Source organism: Suricata suricatta, chromosome 4, assembly GCF_006229205.1.
Source record: "Suricata suricatta isolate VVHF042 chromosome 4, meerkat_22Aug2017_6uvM2_HiC, whole genome shotgun sequence".
Taxonomy (NCBI): Eukaryota; Metazoa; Chordata; class Mammalia; order Carnivora; family Herpestidae; genus Suricata; species Suricata suricatta.
This window is the reverse complement of record NC_043703.1, coordinates 2,086,320-2,110,447: the sequence shown is the minus strand read 5'-3', so window position 1 is coordinate 2,110,447 and position 24,128 is coordinate 2,086,320. Positions and strand designations below refer to the sequence as shown.

The 24,128-nt window shown below is 50.7% G+C and overlaps 1 protein-coding gene across 2 annotated transcripts in view; it reads right to left on the bottom strand.

The window, feature by feature from the left end:
• Positions 1-24,128, bottom strand: part of ANKRD10 (ankyrin repeat domain 10) — a 31,699-nt gene that overhangs the window by 7,031 nt on the left and 540 nt on the right. For both annotated transcript variants that reach the window (XM_029936440.1, XM_029936439.1), the window contains exons 2-4: positions 21,615-21,767; positions 17,494-17,585; positions 6,938-7,173 (exon numbers count right to left, since the gene is read on the bottom strand). In XM_029936440.1, the coding sequence (XP_029792300.1) occupies positions 6,938-7,173; positions 17,494-17,585; positions 21,615-21,767 (481 nt within the window). The remainder of the gene's footprint in view (positions 1-6,937; positions 7,174-17,493; positions 17,586-21,614; positions 21,768-24,128) is intronic.

Here is a 24,128-nt window from a genome sequence, read left to right as displayed (position 1 = left end):
AGCACGGCCTCCGGAATACACACCAGTAATGTTCAGTTTTCAGACTTCAGGCAGCAGAGTTCCTCGGCAACAGTGACAACTAGGCTCTCTGCGATTTCAGACCTCTGAGAAGCAGGTAAAAAAAAAAATTAAAAAATGGGGCACCTGGGTGGCTTAGTCAGATGAGCGTCCAACTTTGGCTCAGGTCATGATCTCACAGTTCGTGGGTTTGAGCCCCGTGTTGGGCTCTGTGCTGACAGCTCAGAGCCTGGAGCTGCTTCAGATTCTGTGTGTCCCTCTCTCTCTGACCCTCCCCTGATGATCTGTCTCTCAAAAATAAATGTTAAAAACAAACAAAAAAAACCTGACAGAGGACAAAACACTTAAAAAGTGCTTCATAAAAGCAGGGACATTTGTCTCCTCATCCCCCAAGCCCAGAGCCCGGATGCGCCCACTGTCTAGCCTGAAAGGCACGGAGTAACCGGTTCCCTCCAGGTAAGACTGGCCGCACACTGGCGTGGGACACGAGGGCAGACCCGCCACTAGGGGGCCAGAAGAGCCGCTGGCAAGCGCTTTGGGGACATTCAAGGTGACACTGTGTCCGAGAGGAGGGGCCTGTTCACCGCAGCGAGGACCCCCTTAAGCAGAGACCCACGCCCTGCCCCACGCACTGCTCTGACCACCCACCTCGCAGGGTGCCCCTGTGAGTGCTGCCCGCGCCTCATCAACAGGAGAGAAAGGAGACAGACCCAGGTGTCCGTGTCCCAGCAGTGCAGGACTCTTTAATGTGGCAAGCAGGTGCTGATGCAGTCAGCCTAGAATCTTCTTTCCCTACAGACAGCAATATTTGTAGTGCACTATCCCCGTAAAATATCTGCAGGGATTTTTAACTCTTTGGCTGATAACCCAGCCGACCCAGAGCCCTGGGTGATGCTATTATACATAATTGACACTTCATTTATTTCTAGCAACTGCAAATAGGTTGTGCTTAATTACTCAGAGGGAGGGATTAAACTTTCAATTTGCTTTTTAAAACTGTATTTTAGAAACCGTGATATTAATACTCGCCTCTCAGAATGGTATGAGCATTGGATCTGACCCGACTCCTTTGTCCACACATACCCACTCGTACGTCTTTGCCAAAGGAACCAACCAACGAAATATTCCCCATTGTATCTGAGAAAGGTGGACTCAGATTTCAGAAAAACAAAATGTCTTCTTTCCAAGTTACCAATTTTGATCTTACTTACATACTTTGGAAAGGAAAAGCCTTCCATTTTCCTACTGACCTCCACAGTTAGAAGGGAAAAAAAAAATCACTAATCAGTTTATTAAAAAATGTCCTGACCTTTTACCTGGGCAAGGCAAGCACTGGAGAAGATTCCAGAACATGTTAGATGTTGAACAGTTGGTCAGAAAACTAGCTAGGATTGACCACATTCCCAGACAGACTTGTAACCAAGGGTGACCACTGTGTGAACACAGAAATCTGCCTTTGTACCTCCACTGAAAATCCCTAAAACCAGGTCTTAGCAAGACTCTGAACTAGATTTATTTTAAGACCAAGCCATCTGAAAACACAGGAAAGATCCTCCACTTGGCTTCTGGAAGCCCGGCAACACCTGTCCGCAGCGTCACAGCAGCTGTCCCGGCGAGGAGGCGGGCTCTGTGCCCGTCAGCAGGTGCACACTTACTGCACAGCCAGGCCACACACATGTACGTGGGGGTCATGCACCCAAAAACGAGACTTGCTTTTTATTTTTTTAAAGCAAGCTCTGTGCCCAACACGGAGCTCGAACTCGTGAGCCGAGACCACGAGTCACGCGCGCCACCGACGGGGCCGGCCAGGCGCCACCGAAGACAAGACTCCAACTGCCAAGGACACCGAAGGACTTACCTAGGGCTCACAAAAAATACGCCTAACCAGGCTTATTTTTAACTTTAAAAGCAGGGAAATCTCTTCAAAGGCAAAAGCCAATCTGTACGGCCACATACTTTTAACATGTGAGGCCCGACTGCAGCTCAGGCAGGTCATGATCTCCCAGTTTGTGAGTCTGAGCCCCATGGTGCTCTGTGCTGCCTGCTTCGAATTCTGTCTCCCTTTCTCTCTGCCCCTTCCCTGCTCACCCTCTGTCTCTCACAAATAAACATTAAAAAAAAAAAAAAAAACGACGTGTGTCCAGCTGGCTAGCGGGGCACTAACCCCCAGACCCTGCCCACAAAGGAGGAGCCACCGACGTGCAAGCCGGACCGAGCAGCTCACACGACGGGTGTCAGTGCGGCCGGGGCCCGGACCCAGACCGGTGAGCTCCTTCCTCTGTGCATCTGTGAGGGGCCAGTGCGGAGGCCCAGGAGCAGCGGACCGCCCTGCGGTCCCCCTTTAGCAAAGTCAGGGAGCAAATGTTCCCCGGGGGTTTCCCATCATCGGCCCTAAGCCATCAGAACTATTCTTGATTCCACTGAGAGCACATTTCACTCAAATTACTTTTTAAATGAAAGGTCCTCTTAACATCAGAGCAGTATGAAGGCCAACGCGAAGGTGGCTCTACTGAGGTGACTTCACGGGACTTTAGCCCCTGCCTTGGCCCCGCGTGCGGGGAAAGTCAGGAGGGCAGGGCGGCGGCGATGCCGAGGGCACAGAGCAGCGGGGATGGCTCTGGAAACACCGAGGTGGGACTGGGAACTTTGTTACAAGGACCAGGAAGGGAGGGAAGGTGCATGAAGAGACAGTTCTGGAGGAGGCGGGCCCCCGCCGTGCCGTGCCGAGCGCGTGCTGGGGGCCGAGTGCGGGGCGTTCACGCTGCCTTCAGGGACCGCGGCAAAACAGGTGTCCTCTTCCTGCGGCCAAATAATTACCAACAAGTCCTTTTCTGCCAGCGTGAGCAGGCTTAGTGCACCCAAAGTCACGTGTCTGTACGGGACACACAAAACCAAACGAGGAAGCAAATTACAAATCTACTCCTGGGGAGGCACTGGGTTTCCTGGAGCTCAGGCTCTAATCACTTAGATGTATCATTTAACAGAACTCATGCCCACTCGCCTTCTCCTTCCCCACTCCCCGCCCGTGTAATCAAGACAAATAATGAAGAATAGCAGGTGTAGCTTCTTTAATGTTAAGTTCACCCTGGGCACCAGTGTACCGAGAAACTTCTCACTGCTGACTTATTTAAACTAGGCTCCATGCCCAATGCAGGGCTCGAACTCAGGACGCTGAGATCAAGAGTTGCATGCTCTCCCGACTGAGCCGGCCAGGGGACTCCTTACTGATATTTTAAATCACAGGAGTGTAGATATTCTTCCTGAAAGGTAATTTTTTTTTTTTATAAATTACCTATACAACCTATACATTATGAGATTCTAAAATCAATAATAATGTATCTCTTTGACTAAAAAACAAAACCGTGAAGTCAATTTAACCAGAGATCTGGTATCACCACGGCCTACTTCCTTTGGCCACGGGTTCCTAGGACACAATCCCGGGTCCCTGGGCTGGCGAAGAGCTCACATGGCCCGACTCAGACCCCGGGGCCGCCCCCAACAATCCCTGCCGAAAACAAGGCGGAGGCCTGGGTGGGACTGGCATTCTCTTCCAACCAGTCTCCCTGGTAGCTGGGCTGAGTTTCTGAGGTACACACACACACACACACACACACACACACACACACACTCTCTCTCTCTCTCTCTCTCTCTCTCTCTCTCTCCCCCTCCCTCTCTCTCTCCCCCTCCCCCTCCCTCTCTCTCTCTCTCTCTCACTGTACTGAGCATTATTCCTGCCGATCGACAGGAACACTAACAAACCTGAACCGTTGGGGCAGCTGTCACTGCTGACAGCCGCCTGTCACTCCATCTTGAGCAAGTGGCTGATAAGTGGGGCAGGGGGACGCTCAACACCCACTTACACCGGATGCTTGCTTACACGACCCCAAATCAACAAAATCCCTGCTAGTGCCAAATACTTTTAATCAAAATCAGCTGTTTCAGGTGATTCTGGGTTTTTCTTTCACCTTCCAGTGTTCATGGCCACATCGACTAGGTCTGTGTGCTCTGAGCAGTGAGGGGACCCTGGCGTGAACAGCAGAACGCGGGCACCTCCCCGGGACCGCCTTCGTCGGACACTTGCTCCCACAGGGCAGTTTACACTCAGGCAACGTGGAAAGGCTGAGGCATTCTGAATCCTTCAAGTCCTTTTCCATCGGTAATCTCCACGGGAAAATCACACCAATGACCTAAAAATATCTGAAAACTGTTTACTGAGAGCAGAGAATGAGGCTACTTTTGTGGAGAAGGGTAGAGAACTTCCAGACTCAGGATTCCGAAGTTAAAAAAAAAAAAAAGGGTTTAAAAAATAAAATTTACAAGGCACATCTTTAAAAGCTGACTTAGCCAGAAAAACTTCTGGAAGTACCTCTTTTTCTGAACACAGATCACACACTAAAAACACTAGTACGTGTAATTCTTAAGCTGTAGATAGAATGGACTGTGTTTTATTAGTATGGTCCAAGCTATGCATTTATGCAGCCGAGATATTCCTGGCATCTATTAAAAAAAAAAAAAAAGCAGCAGGCAAACTTGTGCTGGGGGGGAAAAGAGGGAGACCATTTTAAATTCTTTTAAATACTTCTACATGTGAAATTATTCAAAAAAGTATTTTATATGCATGTGTTACATACAGAAAAAACACTTATTTTTACTCTGGCATAAGAATCAAAAACTTATCTACAAAATGAATAATTCAGAGTGAGCAAAAACTTCAGCTCACACATTTAAGAGCAAATCAAAACAAGGTGCCAGAAATTAAATGCAAACTAACTACCGCCCCATGGCTTGCACTGCACTCTGAAACCCCATCAAAGAACGGGGACAGCCAGCGAGCTGCTGCGGGCGGAAAGAACTTTAGACAATCCAGCAGCTGGGGACGAGTCTTTAGGAACGGAGACCCCCACTCACAGCGGGTCTGTAATGATAAAATGAAACAAATCCCATCTCTTCTCCGGAGGAAAGGAGATGGGCAGGGGCTGGCACGGGGCACGCACACACGGGCTCGAGGGACACAGGGCTGTCCTCGGGGTGCCCGCCGCCCATGGCCGTGAAGTCAGGGCGTCTGGAGGGGAGCTGAGACTCCTCCCGTGGTGGTGACAGGAGTGCTCCGTCCGGGGTTGGCAGAGCCCAATTGGGGAGGGGGTGTACCCTGGAAACACCAGGCTCCGCCGCGCCCGCTTCCAGGCTGGCACCTAGTGAGCAGCGGGGACGCTTGGGAAAACCACACGGGCGGCTTGCGAGGCCAGGCACGAGCCTCTAACCCTGGTCACCCAAACTGAGCCCGTCTCTGGAAGAGGGAAAAAAATGCCCCGAACATCGCCTTCACTCTTGGAACCCATCCCGGGTTTGGAAACAAGGCTCGGGAAACTGAAATTCGAGTTTCAGGAATCCTGGGAAAGTCTTCTCAGGATACTTCAACAGAGCGACACAGCAGGACCCGAAAGCCCCGAGCCTGGTTTCACAAACTCCTCTGGAACATTCTGGGCCTTGGGAGAATGTTAAGTGGTGCCCTTGGAGCACGGAACACAACTGAAGATTACCTCCACAATTCTCGCACGAGGGCATAAACAAGCTAACACTTTGTATCATTCCAGAATACTAGCCCAGGCATTGAAAAGAACGAAAAGGACTATTTTTAAAAAGTGGATGCTCTTAAAGGGCTTTTAAAATACATTTGGACAAATACACTGGAACACGGCACAAATGAACGTTAATGCTGGACAACACTTCACCACTGAAAACACCATTCCTGACGTTTCGACACTCTTTCCTGCTGTGCTGAGGACTGGTACAGCACCTTTCTAGAAAGTACTATGAAATTTATAAAAGTTATGAATTTGGTAAAATAGGTAAGTTCATGCATTCATTTCTACAAAATGTCACAATTCACAGTATTTTATTTAAAAGTAGAGGACGCGATTTTATCAGCTTTATGATGGAGAACACCACGTGCTCGCATCTGGATCCACTCCAGCTCACCTACAAAGGTGCAGGGCCGCATGCCGACCCACCTGGCACCTAGTCAATGAGGCCTCCGGCCACTCAGGCTTCTCTCTGACTACGCCTGTAGAGCTGATCTGTTTTAATCAAAGGACACCACCTTGTGCGCGTGCTCGGCAACTCTTATCTAAGTTCGTAATTCCAAGGTGACTGCTTCTCGCTGCCATCTCTAAACTTCTCAGTTTGTTAAACGTTCTTGCCAAGCTATGACTGTCTTGTAAATATCTTACACGCAGCACGTGCACACGACTGTTTCTGGGATCAGGTGGAGGTTTCTGCAGCTCCCAGGGGCTGGGTGACTGCCTATTTGCAAACTCCAAAGTCATCTGAAGACAAAGGTGGGAGAAAGTTAAACTAAGATAACTTACCTGAGAGACTCCTCCTCACCGCCCACCCGACAACCCAGGTCTCGCTGTGACACACGCACCGCCCGGCGGGGTGTGGGGGCCAGCCGGGGCCAGAGCACAGTGCAGGGGGAGCGGGGGGCAAACCTCTACCTGCCCGTGTCAAACTGTTTTGCTACCAGACCAACAATGTTATTCACAAGCTTAGGAACGGTCACAGGAAATAAAAAAAAAAAAATCAGGCACAGTGCAGGTTTTTTTAATAGTTATATTTCAAACAGGTACAAGAAACGAGAGAAATCTTTCTAACTCATGGCAGGAACGCCTGGGTTACGCAGCACACTCCCGCCCGGGCCGTCGCAGCCCCCCCCCCCCCCCCCCCCCCCCCCCCCCCCCCCCCCCCCCCCCCCCCCCCCCCCCCCCCCCCCCCCCCGACCCGCTCACGGGAGCACCACCAGCACCGCACCACCGCCCCTCAAGCGAAGGTCTCATCTGGAAGGTGCTTCCGGCCGTCAAAAAGAAAACGTGTTACAGGGAGGAGGAGTCTGCCCACCTCGCCCGCCAAGGGAGCTCACCTTCGGTTCTCGCCTTCTTCACTCCAAAGGGTTCCGGGTCTTCCAAGCATCTCTTGCGATGTGCTCCCACACTAGTGTGATTAGGAAATATGTTCTGGTGGCCCCCGTTTAAGGCGCCGTGACTATAGAAACGGTTCAGATGACAATTCTGCAGGTTCAAGAGAAACTGGGTGCACTCTTGGAAACCCTGGGTCTGAGCAATGTCTGCTGCGGTCAGGCCACTGGCATTTCTCAGGCTGCGTGACACAAAAACACTGAATTACACCGCGCCTGCGCCCCCACCGCTCTCTGCTCCTGCTGACCTGGCTGACTGTCTCAAGGGCACCGCGAGAGGGCACGGGTGACAGCGAGGCCCCTACAGGGAGCTCCTCGCCCCGGCTGCGTAACTAACTCGCTCTTAAGCATGTCTGATTACGAAGCAAGATTCGGGAGCTAGGTGTTTCAAAATCAATATGCTAAACTTTAAAAAGGCATCTTCCTATTCAACTTCTCAAAATCATTATTCACGTCAGTCTGAAGAACCTACATTTATGCCAACTTCAGACTTCACCTGAAGCAGGATTCTGTATTTTCTGCACTTAAGCTTAAGAATCAGTTCCTTTAGCTTCAGTAAAATCGTAACAAACAAACACATACTGAGATTGTCCATGGCATTTGTACCAATCGGCTTCCTCAAAACAGCGCCCCGACAAGCCAGATTTTATGCTAACGTGTGACACCGTAAGTGGAAGGTTACAAGGCTGTCCTGACGTTAAAATAAGCTCTCGTGGGGCTGGAGGGCCGGAAGCCACGTCCCCGGGTGCTTGGTGTGGGCCCCGGCCCTGCCTGGGGGGCTCCAGGAGCACCTTGTGTGGGCATCCTGGAGCGTGCGCGTGGGCGTCTCCCGCGGGAAGCCCTCCGGAGGGTCCACGGCCTCGCTCCCAGTGGAGGGCGGGGTCTTCCACAGCGGCTACGTCAGACTCAAGCAGAGGTGGTGGCAGAGTGTCACGTGACCGACCTCAATGACACACATAGGAAGGGACCACCTGTGAAGCTCAATCAGGAAAGAATAAACATTAAAGGCACAAAAGCAACTCCCTGCTGAAGTTCCCCCGAAAGGCAAGGAAACGCCTGCTCTGCGGAGTCCATCTGTGAACGGGCGCAGGCGAGTCCCCGGAGCACAGGCCCCTGCGCCCGTCCGCGCAGCGACCCCAGAGGAAAAACTACGGACCGGGGACGAGGAGGGGTCTCCGCTGAGCCTTGTACTCACATTTCCAGCCATCACACTCCCAAAGCTCCAGCCTCAGAAATGAAAACATCTGTCTACTTTGGAATCATTAAACCTGTCTCCACTCTAAAGCAGAAGATAAAGAAATGCATTACACGGTTTGAAGAAAGGTGAAAGCCCAAACCGGGGTTGACCAGAAATAACAGACACAAGCCTCGAGATCCCAGAACCAGCCGCATTTCCTTAAACGTGTGGAAGGCAGTTGTGTGCAGGACTAAGGCGGACCAAAACGGATTTCCTGACTTCATGGCTATAAATTCTGATGAGTCCTATTCTACAATTTGCTATTATTTTAAATACATGGATTAAAGAGGAAGGAAACGCCAAAGTTTGGCCACACATATAAAATGATTATATGCTTGGTTTGTGAAATCATGTTATTGATGTAAAAACATTAAAGTTAGTGTTTAGCTGGGTGGTTTTTTAAAATGGTGTGGCTCATTTCCGGGAGCTTTCCCAAGTGCAGAGAGTCCAGAAAGGTCTGCTCTATCAAAAATGTGAACAGAATAGGCAACCATGTGGTAAAACAGCTAACTCCTCAAAATTAGAACAGAGACCGCGAACATACCCCAAAGCTTGCAAAGCGATCAAAACCCGGTACAGAACTGAGAAGCTGCGCCTGAAAATAGGACACGTGACGTCGGCAGGAAAGGTCAGGGTGAAGAGCAGCACGCGAGTTTCTGAACGGCTTCCCACGGTCACTCTCCCTGCGGAGGGCGGAGATGCCGAAGGAGACGCCGACATTCCTGTCACTGAAGAGAAGCATTTCCAAAACACACAATGCCTTCGCTTTCCACTCAGAAACAGAACACTGGACTGGACTGAGGTTGGAATAGCAAGTGTACTCTTTCCCAAGGAAACAGAACCTTCAAGAAAAATAAGCAACAAATCAGCACCAGCACCCCAGGAGGAGACTGAGGGACCCACAGACATCGGGAGCACACGGAGGCCTGAGGCAGGAAGGCGCGGTCTCCCCCTGGCCCCCGCAGACGTGGTCAAACACCTGCACGCCACGTTTCCAGACGGCAGGAGGGACTCCCTTCAAAACTCAAAAGGACTGCAGCCAACTCATGCCACATGCTCCCCACGTGCGGACCAATAGCCACAGGTCGGGACTGATGCTCGTCCTGCATATACCTTTGTGGGACCGGGGTCATAGTGATGTGAGAGGGAGAGAAGACACGCTAGAAGATGCAGGGACAGAATCTGGGACCCAGGGTAGCTGCGGAAGAACTAGGTGGGAGATGATAATTTTGGAACAGCCCTACAGGAGCACCAGAAATGGGGACATGCACCTTCTTTTCTTTGTTTCCAGTGAGCTAAATTTCAACTACAGCAGACCCTTGGACAATGAGGGGGCAGGGCGCCACTCCCCTGTGCATTAGAAAACCCACAAGTAACTGACTCCCCCAGAACCTAACTACCAACAGCCTCCTGCTGTCCAGAAGCCTCACTGAAAATGTGAAGAGGTGATGAGCACGTATTTGGTATGTGATGTGTGTCATGTACCCTACTCTTACCATAAAGCCAGGAAAAAGCAACTGTTATTCAGGAAATCATACGGAAAATACACGTACCCTATGTACTGTGTTTATCAAAAACAAATCCACGTATGAATGGACACGCACAGTTCAAGGGTCAACTGTATTCTCCTTCTGCTACCAAGGACTGAATGTATACAACACACAGTTTATTTAACGGCCCTTCTATTCCTCTCAGGCACAGGGAGCCGTTAAGACCTGAGCCTGGCACACACAGGGCCCCCCGCACCTCCTTCACCTGCCCGCTCTCTGCTCTGCCAGATGTCCAAGTCCCCAGGCTGCTCTGCGTACACGGAGAAGCGTGGCTGCTCCCCGGCCGGGAAGGGACACCAGCTCCCTGATCCTTGGCAGGCCCTTTCTCTGTAAGTGGCCGGACAGCAAATACTGCAAGCAATATGGCCACACCCTTGCTCACAAGTACTTGGGCCTGAAAGCAGCCTCGGACAACATGTGAACAATAGAGCACAGCGATGTTCTCGTGAAACTTCACTGATGGACATTAAAATGAGAATGTCATATAATTTTAACATGTCGCAAAACAATGGGTCTTCTCCTGGTTTTTGTTCAACCATTTAAAAATGCAAAAACCACTCTTAGTTTATGGGCCATACAAAAACTAGCAGCACACTAGGTGTGCTGAGTAACATTTAATCAGTAGACAGTACTGCTAACTAGTCCTCTAGTTTTATCAAACTTCTCTGCCCGTGGGTTCCTGCACGTCGTCTTTCCAGTAGTTTTATGTACTACTCAAATAAGCAAAAAACTATTTTAAGAAGTTGCCAGGTAGCTTAAGCCACAGAACGTCAACGGCAAGCTCTGCCAGCGCGTGGAAGCCCGAGAGCAGGGTGGAGAGGACCAGCGCTCCCACCCGTCCGAGCGCTCCGCCCCCAAGCCCAGCGGCGCAGGCTCAAGCAACACGCTTGGTCTGAGGAGGCAAAAACGGCCTTGTGCGTCTGAATTCCTCAGGCCACTGTCTGCGGTTCACTAAGCGGAGGGAACTTCCACGTGTCCTGCAGAGGCTGAAACTCACGTGGGCGTCCGTCAAAAGACTCGAATAAATGGTCACTAAATGGAAGCGTTCTCAGAGCCTGAACTATTTTAACAAGAGGCTCAGGGCTTGAAGTCCTTTCTTCATACGCGCTTTCCTGCTTGTCCAAGTTGTTTCAAGTTTGATGTTTTAAGAGTGGACACCGTAATCCTGGTTAAAACGCCCCACCGATTTACCACGCCTTTAAACTGCTGTGCCACAAGTGCATGGAGGTACGAAACCTGAGCTCTCTCTGCTGTGTCCCTGACCGTCAGTGCGAGCGGGGCACGGACCGGGACTGCACACCGGCAGGTGGCTGGCTCCACCGCCCAGGGCAGCAGTGGGTCTGATCCCGGGCTCTCGGAAGAGCCAGGCCTTCCCCCTCCAGTCCGCAGGCCCTCTGGCCGCGTGGGGCGCAGCCATGCGCACTGCTGGCCCCCTAGAAGCCCAGGTGAAGCGCTGGCACAAATGTTACTCTGAGCGGCCGCCTGCACACGGGGCCAAGGGGGAGTATTACAGCATCTGGGAGAGATGATTCCAACATACTCTTAAAACCACATCCCGCAGGACGGCTGGGGCGGCACTGGAAGCACGCGTGACTGCGAGCCGCATCGTGGAAACATCGCATGCTCTTGGATTCACAGCGACTTGATGGTGAGGCACCTGGGTAAACACAGACTACGTGTGACCTAAAACTCACTCTGTCCGTTTCTGAAGACAAGAGCCTCGGTGGACACACTGTGACGTCCTTCTAAGAGCTCCCCATTCACCCTGATATCCAGCTGAAGTATCTCTGAAAACGGGCAGGGATTTTAAACATGAGACATCGATCAACTCAGTGTTCAAACTGGGTCTGGTGTGTTGAACTTTCAGAGTCGATTTCAAAGGACTGGACCTCAGGCTGCTGAGACCAGGCTGCTCTGCTCCCACGTCTAACGGCGGCCGCGCCAGCAGCACCTGCACCTGTGGAGTCCGGTTCCCGGTGATGCTCACCAAGGCTGTGTGGGCAATCTCTGAGCCCCCGTTTCCTCCTGGAGCACAGGGGTGGGGGGTGGTGGGGGCCTGGTACTCTTTCAAAATCAGAATATGGGGGACACAGAATACTCTTCACTTTGAATTATTCGTTCTGCTGAATAACTGGCAAAATAAAGCGCTGTTTGTTTTTTTTTTTTTTAACTTCACTGAAGTTAAAACGTAAATGCCTGGAGACCGAGTTCCCTGCAGGAAAGTTCCAAGCGGTACATCAGCACTGACTATGCTGAAGGGTGTCTCCCCAAAGCACTCTGCAACAGAACCCCGCCCGGGCCAGCTGGTCCTCCGTCAGTTTTCCACTTACAGTGTCACACCACCGGAACGTACGAGGAGCCGTTCTAGCAACAACGGTTTTCACTTTAATTTGAAAAACCACAGATCGGGAAATCACTGAAATAGAATTTTTAGAATCTGAGCGGTCACATCACCTTTGGGATGTTTTCTTTTTGTTAATGCCATGTGACAATAAAAAAAATAACCACAATTTATATATAAATATTTCTGTTAAAATTCTGATCTCAACTGAACTACTGTTAGTTACAAATAAAAGGGAGGGGTCATAAATTAGGGGAAGCAGAGCATGCAAATCTACAGAGTCTAGGTCTGAGTTCCTAGATTAGCAATGAAAACCAATCACCGCAACAAATACCTCAGCATATGCCTCGTGTGGAGAGAAGAGGCCACACTGAGCGCTCACTGCCACAAACGTAAGGTTTTCGGAGAGGCACCTGTGGCAGTTTCAGTGGTTTCTACATGGAGTGCTCCCCCTTTCTAGGGTTACTTGAAAAATCAAGTCAATTCGAATTACGTAGCTGGAAAACATTGACACGTGTAGTTTTTACAGATTCAGAACCTTCTTTGCGATTTAAAACGGGCAATGGTTCATTAAACAGGAAACTTAAAATATGCGCAGGCAACATTTGGATTAAAAATACAGATACATACATGAGGTGCGGAGGCACACGTACTGAGCGTGAGCCACTGGCGTGTGGCCACCGTGGCTGGCCAGACCTGCCGCGCCCTGGCACCGCCTCCCGCGTTACCGCTAGCGAGCCATGTGCAGCGTGGAGCCCACTTAAATATGCCGGTAGTTCAACCAAACTTTAGCAATATGGACTAAAAACCATTAACTCACGATTCTGGTTACTTTAAAATTTGGTATGTTGTATCTCAAATACATTAGTAACTATTCCTAGATGGAAATAAGCAAATACATGGAATCGTTAAAAAAAAAAAAAAAAAAAAAAAAAGATAAAAAAAGCATCACTAAATGTCCATTTGTACAGACAACATTAGCAAACATCTAAAATTTCTTCAGTAAAAGAAAAACGTGTATTTTTAACCCTTTGGTATCCAAACTCTTAAATTATGAAGACTTTCTTAAATACAGTCTTCAAGCAACAATAGGAAGAAACTTTTTTAAAGTATTACCTGAATAAATTTGGTGCCAAGTTTTCATTTCAAGGTCAACATCACGAAGAGTAATTTTATACTACAATTGAATCCCAATTTTGTTTCCATACATTAAAGTACGAGAGCATCATTCAAAGAGTCTGATAAAATACTTAACATGCTCCCACTATAATTTAGCAAAGGAGAAAGAGTCTCGGGATTCCTCCCCGATGTCTGCAGCCCCCAGTAAAAGGGGAAAGAGGCAGCAGAGAGCAAGAGCAGATGAGTTAACCGCGGGGACAAGGAAGGAGGGAAGGCGGGGACGGGCGGGGAGCAGGACAGGATTGCAGAGGGCCCAAAATCAGAAACAACTTCAGAGTTACAGTTCTCCTGGTTAAATTCCATGGTCAGAGTGTTATTCTTCAGGGCAAATAAAGTGGACAAATGAAAAGGAACCACAAATTTCAAACATGAATGCAAGGCGAATAAAGTGATTCTGAGCAAGAGGGGCCCACAGACTTGCAGCAGGGACACCCAATCTGCTCATCACATGTCCGTGCCCTCAGGGGAATTCTGCTCCCAGACAGGGCTCCACGGGAAGGACAAAGGCTGGGCCACAGATATGACCGCCACTTACAGGCCAAACTAGACCAACTGTATGTCAGTTAAGGGTCTCTGCAAGTTCAGGAGTACCTATATATTTTTTTGCAACATAAAAAAAAAAAAAACCTATTAAGACCACATTGTAGACTTGGGCCACCACAGCCAACTGTGCCCGTTTTCTACATCAGGCAAGGAAGACTTTTAGCGTGAGTCACTGAACTTGCTTACATAAGGCTACTGATGCTTCTCCAGTTACCTGATGACCCGAGTAAAGTCTCTCTAGGGATCAAAACAATTAAGTTAAAATATACGCAGCCCATTAGAAGGAATCAGCAGCTTCCCTGGAAACGCTCTCCTGTCGGAAGCCATGAGGCTCTGCTGTGACCTCATTAGCCACTACTGCCCGTGAGTCACGGCATGAGAAGGCCCAGCCCAAGTGCCTGAGACCCAAGCAAGTCTAGCTGCACTCAAAGTCCCACTGAGTCCCTTCAGGTCTACCAGAGGCATATAAAAAAAGCTATGTCAGTCGCTGGGTGATGCGGAAAAGTATTAAGAAAACACTGGAGCCAAAATACTGAATGACAGTAATGGTAATCCAAGGCTTGAAATGTCAGATTACAGTGTCAGCAGCAAAAAGGCATCTGCGAATGGTCGGCAAATTTTAAGTCTCTCTCCAAAATCACATGAAGACTTAATCTTCCGTTACTTATCTGAGCGCTGAAAAGAAAAATGGGGCAGGGACTGTCCCCACACCCCCGGGGCAGCGTTCAGATTTGGCCCTAAGGACGAAGCCAGCTGTCAGGGAAGCAAGGCCGGGGACAGGGACAAACTAACCGACGTGTGGACACCCGCGCCTGAGGTGCCGGAGGCCGGGGCAGGTGTGGTCTGCGGAGGTGCTGGTGATTTAAGGCCCGCGCCCGCGTAGTGTGCTCGCAGAACTGCCACTTGCTCCTAGGTATTTTTCTTCTTGGACGTAAACAGTGGCAAATAATAATGACCACCATAAAAGCCAGATAACAAAACCTCACAAGAAGAAAACTTGGCACCAAAACTCAAGACGTAAAATAAAAGAAGGGAAAAAAAAACTCCATCAATATACTCACGTGTGGCGCTAGAAAATGTAACGTGCGGCGCACAGCAGCGACGTGCGCTCTTACAGAGGCGGCCTACATTGACAAGTGAGTTACAGGACAAACCGTTCTGGCCACAGCCGCGTGGAGCGCGTGCCCTCACCATTATCTACCCAATGACCCAAAAAGCGGCAAAACTTAAGACTCTGGCCACTTTATGCAGCTGATACATAAAAAAAAAAGTAGGAATTAACAACAAAATGAATAATTACCACCAAGTGTGACAAAATACTGACAGGAGACAGCTTTTAATCTGTTCGCAGGAAAAGTCTGTGTCATCTCCTAAATATCGTGGCATGTGATATGAAGAATTAAGAATCTGGCCCATTGTGAACTCGAAAAAACAGAAGTAACTTTAGATAAGTAAATTAATACTGTCCCCGATTGTCTTCAAAAAACAACAACAACAAACAAAAGGCATCTTCTGTGCCACAACTACTCTTTACCATATGAGGAGCATCACAGGAGCGAGTAAAATAGATCTCAGTGCCGTAGTTTGGAGGACACAAACTGTTACTTGTTGGTGGCTAATGGGTTAAACTTCATAGTTTAATGTGCAGAACACATATCAAAAAGCAATTTACAAATCAGCTTCCTAGTGAAACTGGCAATTTATCCAGATGTTCAACTAAATAACCACATACACAACAGCAATAAATGGTCACTTGTGTGCTCTGTCTCCAGGCCACAGACTTAGAACTTAAAGAATCGCTTCTGGCTAGGTGGCTCAGGCTAAATATTTCTTCCAAAAACCATGGGAGGTTCAGGCAAGGGAGGTCACCACCGCGCAGGGTCTCAAGGGAGGGTCTCTCATACTGAGAAGGAAAAACCGACTGGCACTCGGGGCTGTGCTCAGTCACACTTGGTGGAAAAGAGACACTCGAGGGTCCTGTAACCAAGGACAGAATTATAAATAAAAGTTCTCATTTTAAAAAGGCACCTATTAAAAAAAAAGGATATAGCAATAAATATTTATTGGCTCATAGGATTAAGCTACTCACTGAAATGAAAAAACATCTTAGTAATAAAATAAATGTTCAGGATCGATTAGACTATAGTTTAGAAAAATAAGTCGTTAAAGAGCTCAACTTCTAATTATTATTTCAATAAGCAAGTGATTTCATCATTTATTTCATGACTCTGTATTTCACAATCAAAGCTTCTGTTATTAAAGATTTGAGTTTTTAATCTAAACACAGCTAAGAAAACTGGGTGTAACTTCACTTTGAAGCAACCCACTGAGAATTATCTCCAACTGTAGAACATGTATTCATATTATCAGTTGTTCTACATCACCTTCAGTCATAATTACATATGAAGTCATGAGGTTCCTTGCAATGTGCAGTTAGCACAGGGCACATTTATCAAACTAAATTTCTACGCAAGTCAAAGATCCAAGGCCAAACCAATGTCTCGGCCTAACAATATAATACTTAATGAAACAGAAGCTCAGACATGAGGAGCCTAATGAGAGGCCTGGGATTACAGGCCTCACGCTCATCTACATGGCGTTGCTGGCCAGGATCTAGTTTCAATAATTATATTATAACAGAGTCAGAACACTCACGTGGAAACCAAAGGGTTAAATTAAGTTAGTTTTGTGGGTTTATTTCTCCCGAAGTCTAAATTTTCACATTTCCAATTAGAATAAAGTGGTTTGTAATTAATTCTTATGAAACACTCTAGACGCTCAGGGGTAAAACAAAAAAGCTGACACAATAGTTGTTATGGTCATTTCAGCTCTACAGCTTACACTCAACATTTAACGGTGAAAACCGCATCCACTGTGTTAATGCTGTGAACTGCAGAAGAAAAATTTTTACAATATAAATCTTTAAGAGAAAGTTAATACAAATGAATTTAATACCTAAAATAAATGCCCACTGCCATGACTAGCTAATGATTTGCATACAAGATCACATCTTCAAATTAATACACTCAAATATTAACACTGTTCTATCAGGCGGTCAATCAACTTAGCTGATAGAAACTGGGCTAGAACAGGCCGCCGGCAATAAGGAGCTCGAGCGAGTCTCAACTCTTTAATGTATGGGGTTTCGTTTTATAAGAAGTTATAAATCATTAAAGGTCAAAATAGGCTTGAAAACATCTCCCATCTGCTGAAAGAGGAGAAAATCACAACTCAGAAAAGCAAACTGTCTACAAGAATTTGGGGACCAAAGAGGCCGGGAAAGATGCTCTAACGCAATCCAAGGCCCCTGAGCCGAAAGTCACACTGGCAACAAGAAGTCTGAAGACTTGGCCGCGGTGACACAACTAGTTGGTGGCCAAGCCGATAACGCCAGTTCCCAAATTCAGTGAGCTGACCGCTGGCTCCACCCCCGCATGCTGTCATGGCAACAGCCCCGTGGCCGTGACCAGGCTCCCTCTGCTAGCAGCCAACCCTCCGAAACCTCGCTCGCTAGGGCCAACGGGTCTACAAAGCACAGCTCCGTTGCTAACACAAACATGAACCTGAGGCCTGCTGCTCGCCCCGGCCGTGCCGTCTGCAGGCACAGCATCTTGCCTACGTCTTCGGGGGAGGAATGCGCGGAGGCACTTACTCAACGTGAGCCCCGTTAGCCACCAGGGCGCTGATGCAGTCCAGGCTCCCAGAGCGGGCCGCCTTGTGAATGGGGGTCTCACCCTCACAGTCCTGAAACAAGAAAGAGCACACGCAAAAGATCAGCTCCAACAAGACTCTGCCGCTTGGAATTCAATTCGCGCCTCATTGGCCTCAGAAACCAAGCTACAGGCCGAGTCACAGTGGAGGTGGAACACCAAGGATGTGGCTAGATGTGCAGGAGGGAAACACAAGTCCACCAGCGAAGGGGCAGCACCTCGAGTCCCAGCTCAGCCGGACGGCACGTACGCACAGGGCGGCAGCGTAGAAATCATTTTATGCCAGGTCTTGGCACAAACATATAGTATGGGAAACCCCGAACAGCTACCCTCTGACCCAAGCCAAGAACACAGCACGTCGTTATGTCAAGCGTCTGGTCCGGTCCACCTATGTCCATTCACATCTACCACAGGGCCGGCCTGGGCGGTGGCATCACCAGGGGCTCCTTTGCATTTTCTGCCTTGAACCTGAATTTAGACCATGATGGTGGAGGCTAACCCGTCAGGAATGAGGAGAGAGAGAACACGGGGCCACACACAGCCAGCTTCACATCCACACTCAGGATGCGTGTGATGGGCAACTCTGTCCAAGGCCTGGAGAAAGGCCGTGTCAGAGCGAGATTCGTGCCGGAGACGGCGGAGAGAGCGAGCAGACTCGGGGACAGGACTCTGAGGAGGCGGAGTCGGTTCACAGTTCACGCCGCGTGACTGGGAAGAAATCTGAAACAATGTCATTCATGGGCTCTGGGTACGGAGGAGGTAGCGAAAGACACAGCAGTCAGAGAAGGAAGTGGTTTCTGTTAGAAAAACCCACGTAGGACCTCCTGCCAGGGAAATGCTGACCGAGTCCTCACACTTCACCCCTGGAAGTTGAACTTGGCAGCAGACGACCACACGTAACCAGGGGCGGGGGCCGTGCACCCAGCGTGGTGCTCAGAGCACAGCTCATTCACCAGCGAGGCCTTCCTCCAGTGCACACGGGCTCGCACACCGGCCCGCACACGGGCTCACAGGGGACGCTGCAGGGCGGTGGCTGATTTCCCGGAAAGATGTGCTGTGAAAGACTCCAGCGTGCAGTGGAGAGAAAAAGTATGAACGTTACTTAAAAAAAACCCGAAGGGGGTGTAAAGTTCTAGTGAAGTTCTAAACAAAACAAGCCCTTCTTTGAAGAAAGACACAGAATCCCACGTGGCTGCAGGGGAGACTGGAGGCGCAGGATCACCAACACTGACGCGGAGGCGGAGCCGGGAGCAGGGCCGAGCCTCCCGACCGCCTGCCCCAAGAAAACAGGAAAGGGTTTTCTCGCTCTGTCTGGAGCAAGGAGAAAAAGCAAAGGCTTGCTCTATCACTTCGAGAAGACGGCAGGACGGCGACAGGACGGAGCACACCAGCTCCCGCTCCGTGCCCTGCGAGCACCGCCGCGGCCAGGACGGAGGAGCAGACACCACAGGGAAGGGCAGCCGGAGGGGAAGACCGAGAGCCTTTTCAAGGTTACTCCCGGCTCAGGCCAGTCACATTCCAAAAATATCAACCACGGTGTCGTCTGATCCCGGAACTATTGTGGACAAGCGGAGTACGAGGCAAGCGGGAGAGGCGCCAGGAGTGTGAAGGCAGCGAGTCACCTTGCATTTTAGATGAAGAAAAGTCTAGTTCTAATCCAGTTGCGAGGAACTAAAAGTGGGGCCACGATCCACCAACGTTCTAGAGAGGAACTGAAGAGACGGCCTGCAAACGGTACAAGAAGGGGCGCCTGTGGGCAGTCCGCACAGCCTGGCCAGGAACGAACCCCCTGCAAACTAGCCTCGCTCTGTCTCCGGGGAAACAAACGACGCTGGGCCTCCCGACAGGACGTCTGAGTTCGCTGACCCGTGTGCCACGTTCACAGACAGCAAAGAAAGTCTCTGTGACACTCGAGGAAATTGAACTGAGAACAGTTAGGAACTCATATGCCACAAGATTAAGTTAGAAGATGGGTCAAAATGGGGGAACCTGGGGGCTCAGTCGGCTGGGTGTCTGACTTCGGCTCAGGCCATGATCTCACAGATTGTGGGTTCGAGCCCCACGTCAGGCTCTGTGCTGACAGCGCGAAGCCTAGAACCTGCTTCGGATTCTGTGTCTGTCTGTCTGTCTGTTTCTCTGCCCTTCCCCTGTGCATGCTCTCTCTCAAAAATAAACAAACATTAAAAAAAAAAAAGGTGGGTCAAAACTAACCAAACAGGAGTAAGAAGAAATGCTAGGGGAGGTTCAAAACTACTACACACACAAACAAAACCTCAGAGAACCCTGGAACTGGTTTTCTGACAGTCTGTGTGGGAGACAAAAAAGTGCCTACCTCACGGTGAGTCGTTTTGTTGCTGGGGGCAGCTAACAAAAGGGCTGTGTGACCTCAGAGGTCACCAAGGGCCTGTCCCAGCAGGCCAGCCACTAATCCACAGAGCAAGACAGCATGTGAGACTCAGCCCACAGCCTAACACGTGCACAACACGTGAGACCACAGCGGAGACCCTTCCAGGAACAAGGGCAGGACGCTTGTGACAGAGAGGACCACCCTGGAGGGAGAAGACGTGGGGGGGAGCGACAGGGAGTGAGGTCTGAGGCCTCTTGTCCCGGGAGCAGGACCCCGAAGGGTGTCCACACAGGACTATCCAGGGCTGCCCTGCCACCCAGGGAAAGGACGTGCTGCTGTAACACGTTACGTGAGAACAGACTTCTAGATTTAAAAAGATCTGAAAGGCAGCGCGAGACAATTTGTTTAGAATTTCTTTAGATCTCTGTAAATTAGATGCTACATAACTGAATGAAAATTAACCTAATGTTTTATACTAAAATTCCACATTAACGTTAATAACTAATCACTACCATTCATGCCTGGTCCACGGTCTATCCACGGAGAGACTGAGCCAGGGGTGGGGGGGGGGCGGCGCAGCGCTACCCCCGGGCTCTGCGAGGAAGTCAGGGAGGAGAGGAGGCAGCACGGGGAAGGGCAGGTGGGGACCGGTGACGCCTGGTGCGTCACGGAGCAGGGCTGGGAGCCTGTGTCTCTCTGAAGTCCGTGATGAGAGCCCGACATGGCGGGGACACCGGTCCCCGCCGTCCCCAGCCCCCTGCCTCCCCTCCATGGTCGGCCTGTGGGCGCGTCGCTGAGTTACCGGGAAGAGCCGAGCTCACAAGCTGTGGGGCCTGCTCACCATCAAGGGATGGTGGATCTTCAGACAGAAACGTGGAGAGAAGATAAAAACGCTTCTGAACACAGTAGGCCCCGGATGCAGGTTAACAGAAGATGCCTATAAAACCAGGATAAGGAGTAAAGGAGGAAGGCACACCGGCATCCCCACAGAGCCCGAGGCACAAGCCCCTTAGATGAGCTGACCCTAGGGGCAGGGCGTCCCCGGGGACCACTGTGGTCAGACTGGCCGAGCTGTCTGTACCTGTTCACGCAGGAGGCCTCAGTGCGCGAAACTCTCTGCTTGAGGTTTTCTCAAGCAAGTGAAAGGAGTAGTGAGAACACACCATGAAGCACACACATGCGCACACTCGTGCTTGCACACTTCAACACAGTCTCTGCGCCTGCTGTCTGGGTGACCACATGACACCCGCTTCTCAGCTGCGTCGGATCGTCGCCCCGACTCGTCCCTGAGGCAGCACGGGCTCACGCTGGCCGGCGCGCTCACGGTCACTTAGCCACGTGCTACTAACAGCCACTCTGCGGCCAGCACGGGCGTGTTTCACAAGACTCTGTGCACATGAAGCGAAGGCAGCTGTGAGCAGGAGAGCCAGGAAACCCGGGCTCCAGGCCAGACGGGTTCCGTCACCAGCTGTAACCGGGGGCAAATCACCTCGGATCACTGTGGATCTCAGTGCCCCAGCAGATGAAAGCACTCTATAAACACAAAGCTCTGTGAAGGGCCTATTATCCACAAGTAACTCAATAAACAGAAATTCCAGGTAGCCCAAAGGTTAAGATATCAAATTCTAATTAAGGCCTCAATTTAAAACTCGACACCGTGTAATTACAACTAAAAAAAGAAAAGAAAAACCGAGTTAATCATCGGCGCTCCCTTACCGGTTTGTTAATGCTGGCTCCGGCTTGGATCAGCCAGAGGAGGCACTGAGGGTGTCCCCCGAAAGCAGCGATGTGGGCTGGGGTCTGTGCGTAGCGCGTCGTGGACACGTCCAGGGTGGCCCCAGCTCTCACCAACTGGATCAGGCACTCCAACTTTGAAAACGGCAGGAGGGAAGGACATGTGTAAGTGTCGGACACTGTTAAACATCACACCCCTGATTTCAAGTCTACAATGCAGGTAAGTGGCATTTTTTGGTTACCAAATTTTTGTTTTTAAGGGAACAACAAAAGGCATTCCTTCACAAAACACATTTTAAAACAGCACTTAAAAGTTATTTTTCCTTGTGCTGGTTAAAAAAAAGTTGGTGCGCAGGAATAAAAGAATAAAAGTCAAAAAGGTTGATGCCACACAAACCTAGAGAGCGACCGTTCTGCGGCCTGCACACCTTTACACAACACAGCATCTGGGGACAACTCGGGGGAGAGGCCCGCCCTCCAGACGACAGTCTTGGGGACAAGATGTGCAGAGTGAGAGGCAGCACTCAGCACCGCCCCCTCCCACGGCCCCGCCCGGGGGAAGAAAGGGCCTCCGGAGTCACCCAAGGAACACGCCACACGTGCCTACCCTGAGGCGGGCCGCCCCGGGGGGCCTGTGGTCCGCAGACTCACACCCAGCCCCCCGGCCGGCCCCCTTCCCCCTCTTGAGGCACAGGACAGAGTTCGTGGAAGAGCGCTCCCTGCCAGAGACTATTCCGGGAGACAGACCACAGAGGACAGACCACAGAGGACAAAAGCCCCCGCCCCCATCACCCCTCTCATCACAGTCTTTCAGCGATTTCTGGTCAGGTCGCTGTGATCACCACAGGTGGGAGGTGAGCCCCCACACTGGGGAGCACCCAGATTTAAAACACGGAACTGGAATCTGGGAGTGATGGCTCACCAAGAGACACACTGTTGGCGTACTTCCACACACCAGCTCTAGTGATGGACCAGGGAAAAGGGACAGTGCCAACACTGGCGGCGAGACAAACAGGTCCAACCCCCAAACCGGCGGAAACAAGGGTGAAAACCAGCTGGCGTGCGCCCAACTGTTAACTCTTACAACAGCAGTAAGGCTCCCTGGACCTACATCTATGGGTTCACTTGGGAGACTGGGTTCCGAATTCCAGAAAGATCCTGTTCCACCGACAGCTTGTAAATGCAAAGTGTAATGAAAGATTTTAACGAACGTGTAGTTCTCGAGGAAAAGTCTCACAAAAGGTCAGGTAACGTGCACAACTGGCACATTTCTAGGATCATCAGCTTGGAAGCCGGGAAAAGCTCATAACATGCCCAATGCCAGCTTGGCGCGCGCAGGCCTGAGGACAGCGGAGGCTCCAAGGTACAGAGAAGCAGGAAGCTGCGGGCGACTAGGCGGGAGGGATGGAGAACCTGAGCCCTGACTCCCGCCCGATTCTGCCCCAACAGCTTTCCCAACCAAAGTAACTAACGGCCTCTGGCTAACTCACTCCGGCTCTCCCACCGAGGTGGAGACTTCCAGAACGTAAATTCAGTGGGGTTTCCTTCTTCCTGCTCATAAAATATACGAACCACGAATTTTACCACTTTAAGCACGTTCAGGCCCCTGTGGTACTTGTAATCCCTAGAGGTACCTGGAGGCGCCCGGGGTTGGTAAATAAATACTCTGAATGAACGTCTGTAAGGCGGTTTTAAACAGTACGGCAAAGTACACACGGTCATGCAACACTGTGTCTCTCTCAACTGGAGGACCAATCAGCAGGGGCGCCTTTTCCACAAACGCTGTCCTTGCCGGTTACGGGGTTGTCTTCCCCCAAAACAAACGCCGAGGGAGAAAAAGACGTGGAGAACCAATGCTCGGAGTGACGTAAAGCAGAGCAGGGGACAGAGTCTCCGATGAGGACTCCCAGGGCTGGGCGGGGGAGGGGCAAGGGCCGGAGGGGGTCCTGAACTCCCGCCTGCAAGCGCGGGCGCAGGGAACCCCCGCGGGCACGCCCTTCCAGACTGGGGGTTCTGGAGTCCTCACCCCTCCCATTTCCTCCAGGACCACCCTGGCGCTCCCATTTCGTGAATCACAAGCGCTGCCCCGGGAGATGCACCTGCACCGCGAGCGAAGCAGCAAGGACAGCAGCCTCGTCAGCTGGTGATAAAAACACGTCCCTGGAAGGAAAGAACTCGCTTCGCGTCACGGCACGCGTCTCCGAGAAACCCCTTCTCCGCTGCGGCCCCGCCTCCCCGTTTCACAGGGAAAGCGTTTTCACTCGTCCCCGAATTCTGCTACAGGACTCGGTACCATTAAAACGCTGAATCGCAGCGTGGACCTCGGTCGCTGACTCTCCTCGAGCGACGGAGAAGGGGGCGCAGAGACCGACCCCCCAGGAGGTCTCCCAGCAGCCCGGGTGCAGCCCCCACACCAGGCCGGGGTCCCGGCAGCTCGCGCCCCGCGGCCGACGCCCCCAAAGCGCCGGCAACGCCGGCAGCAAGGCCGGCAGCCGA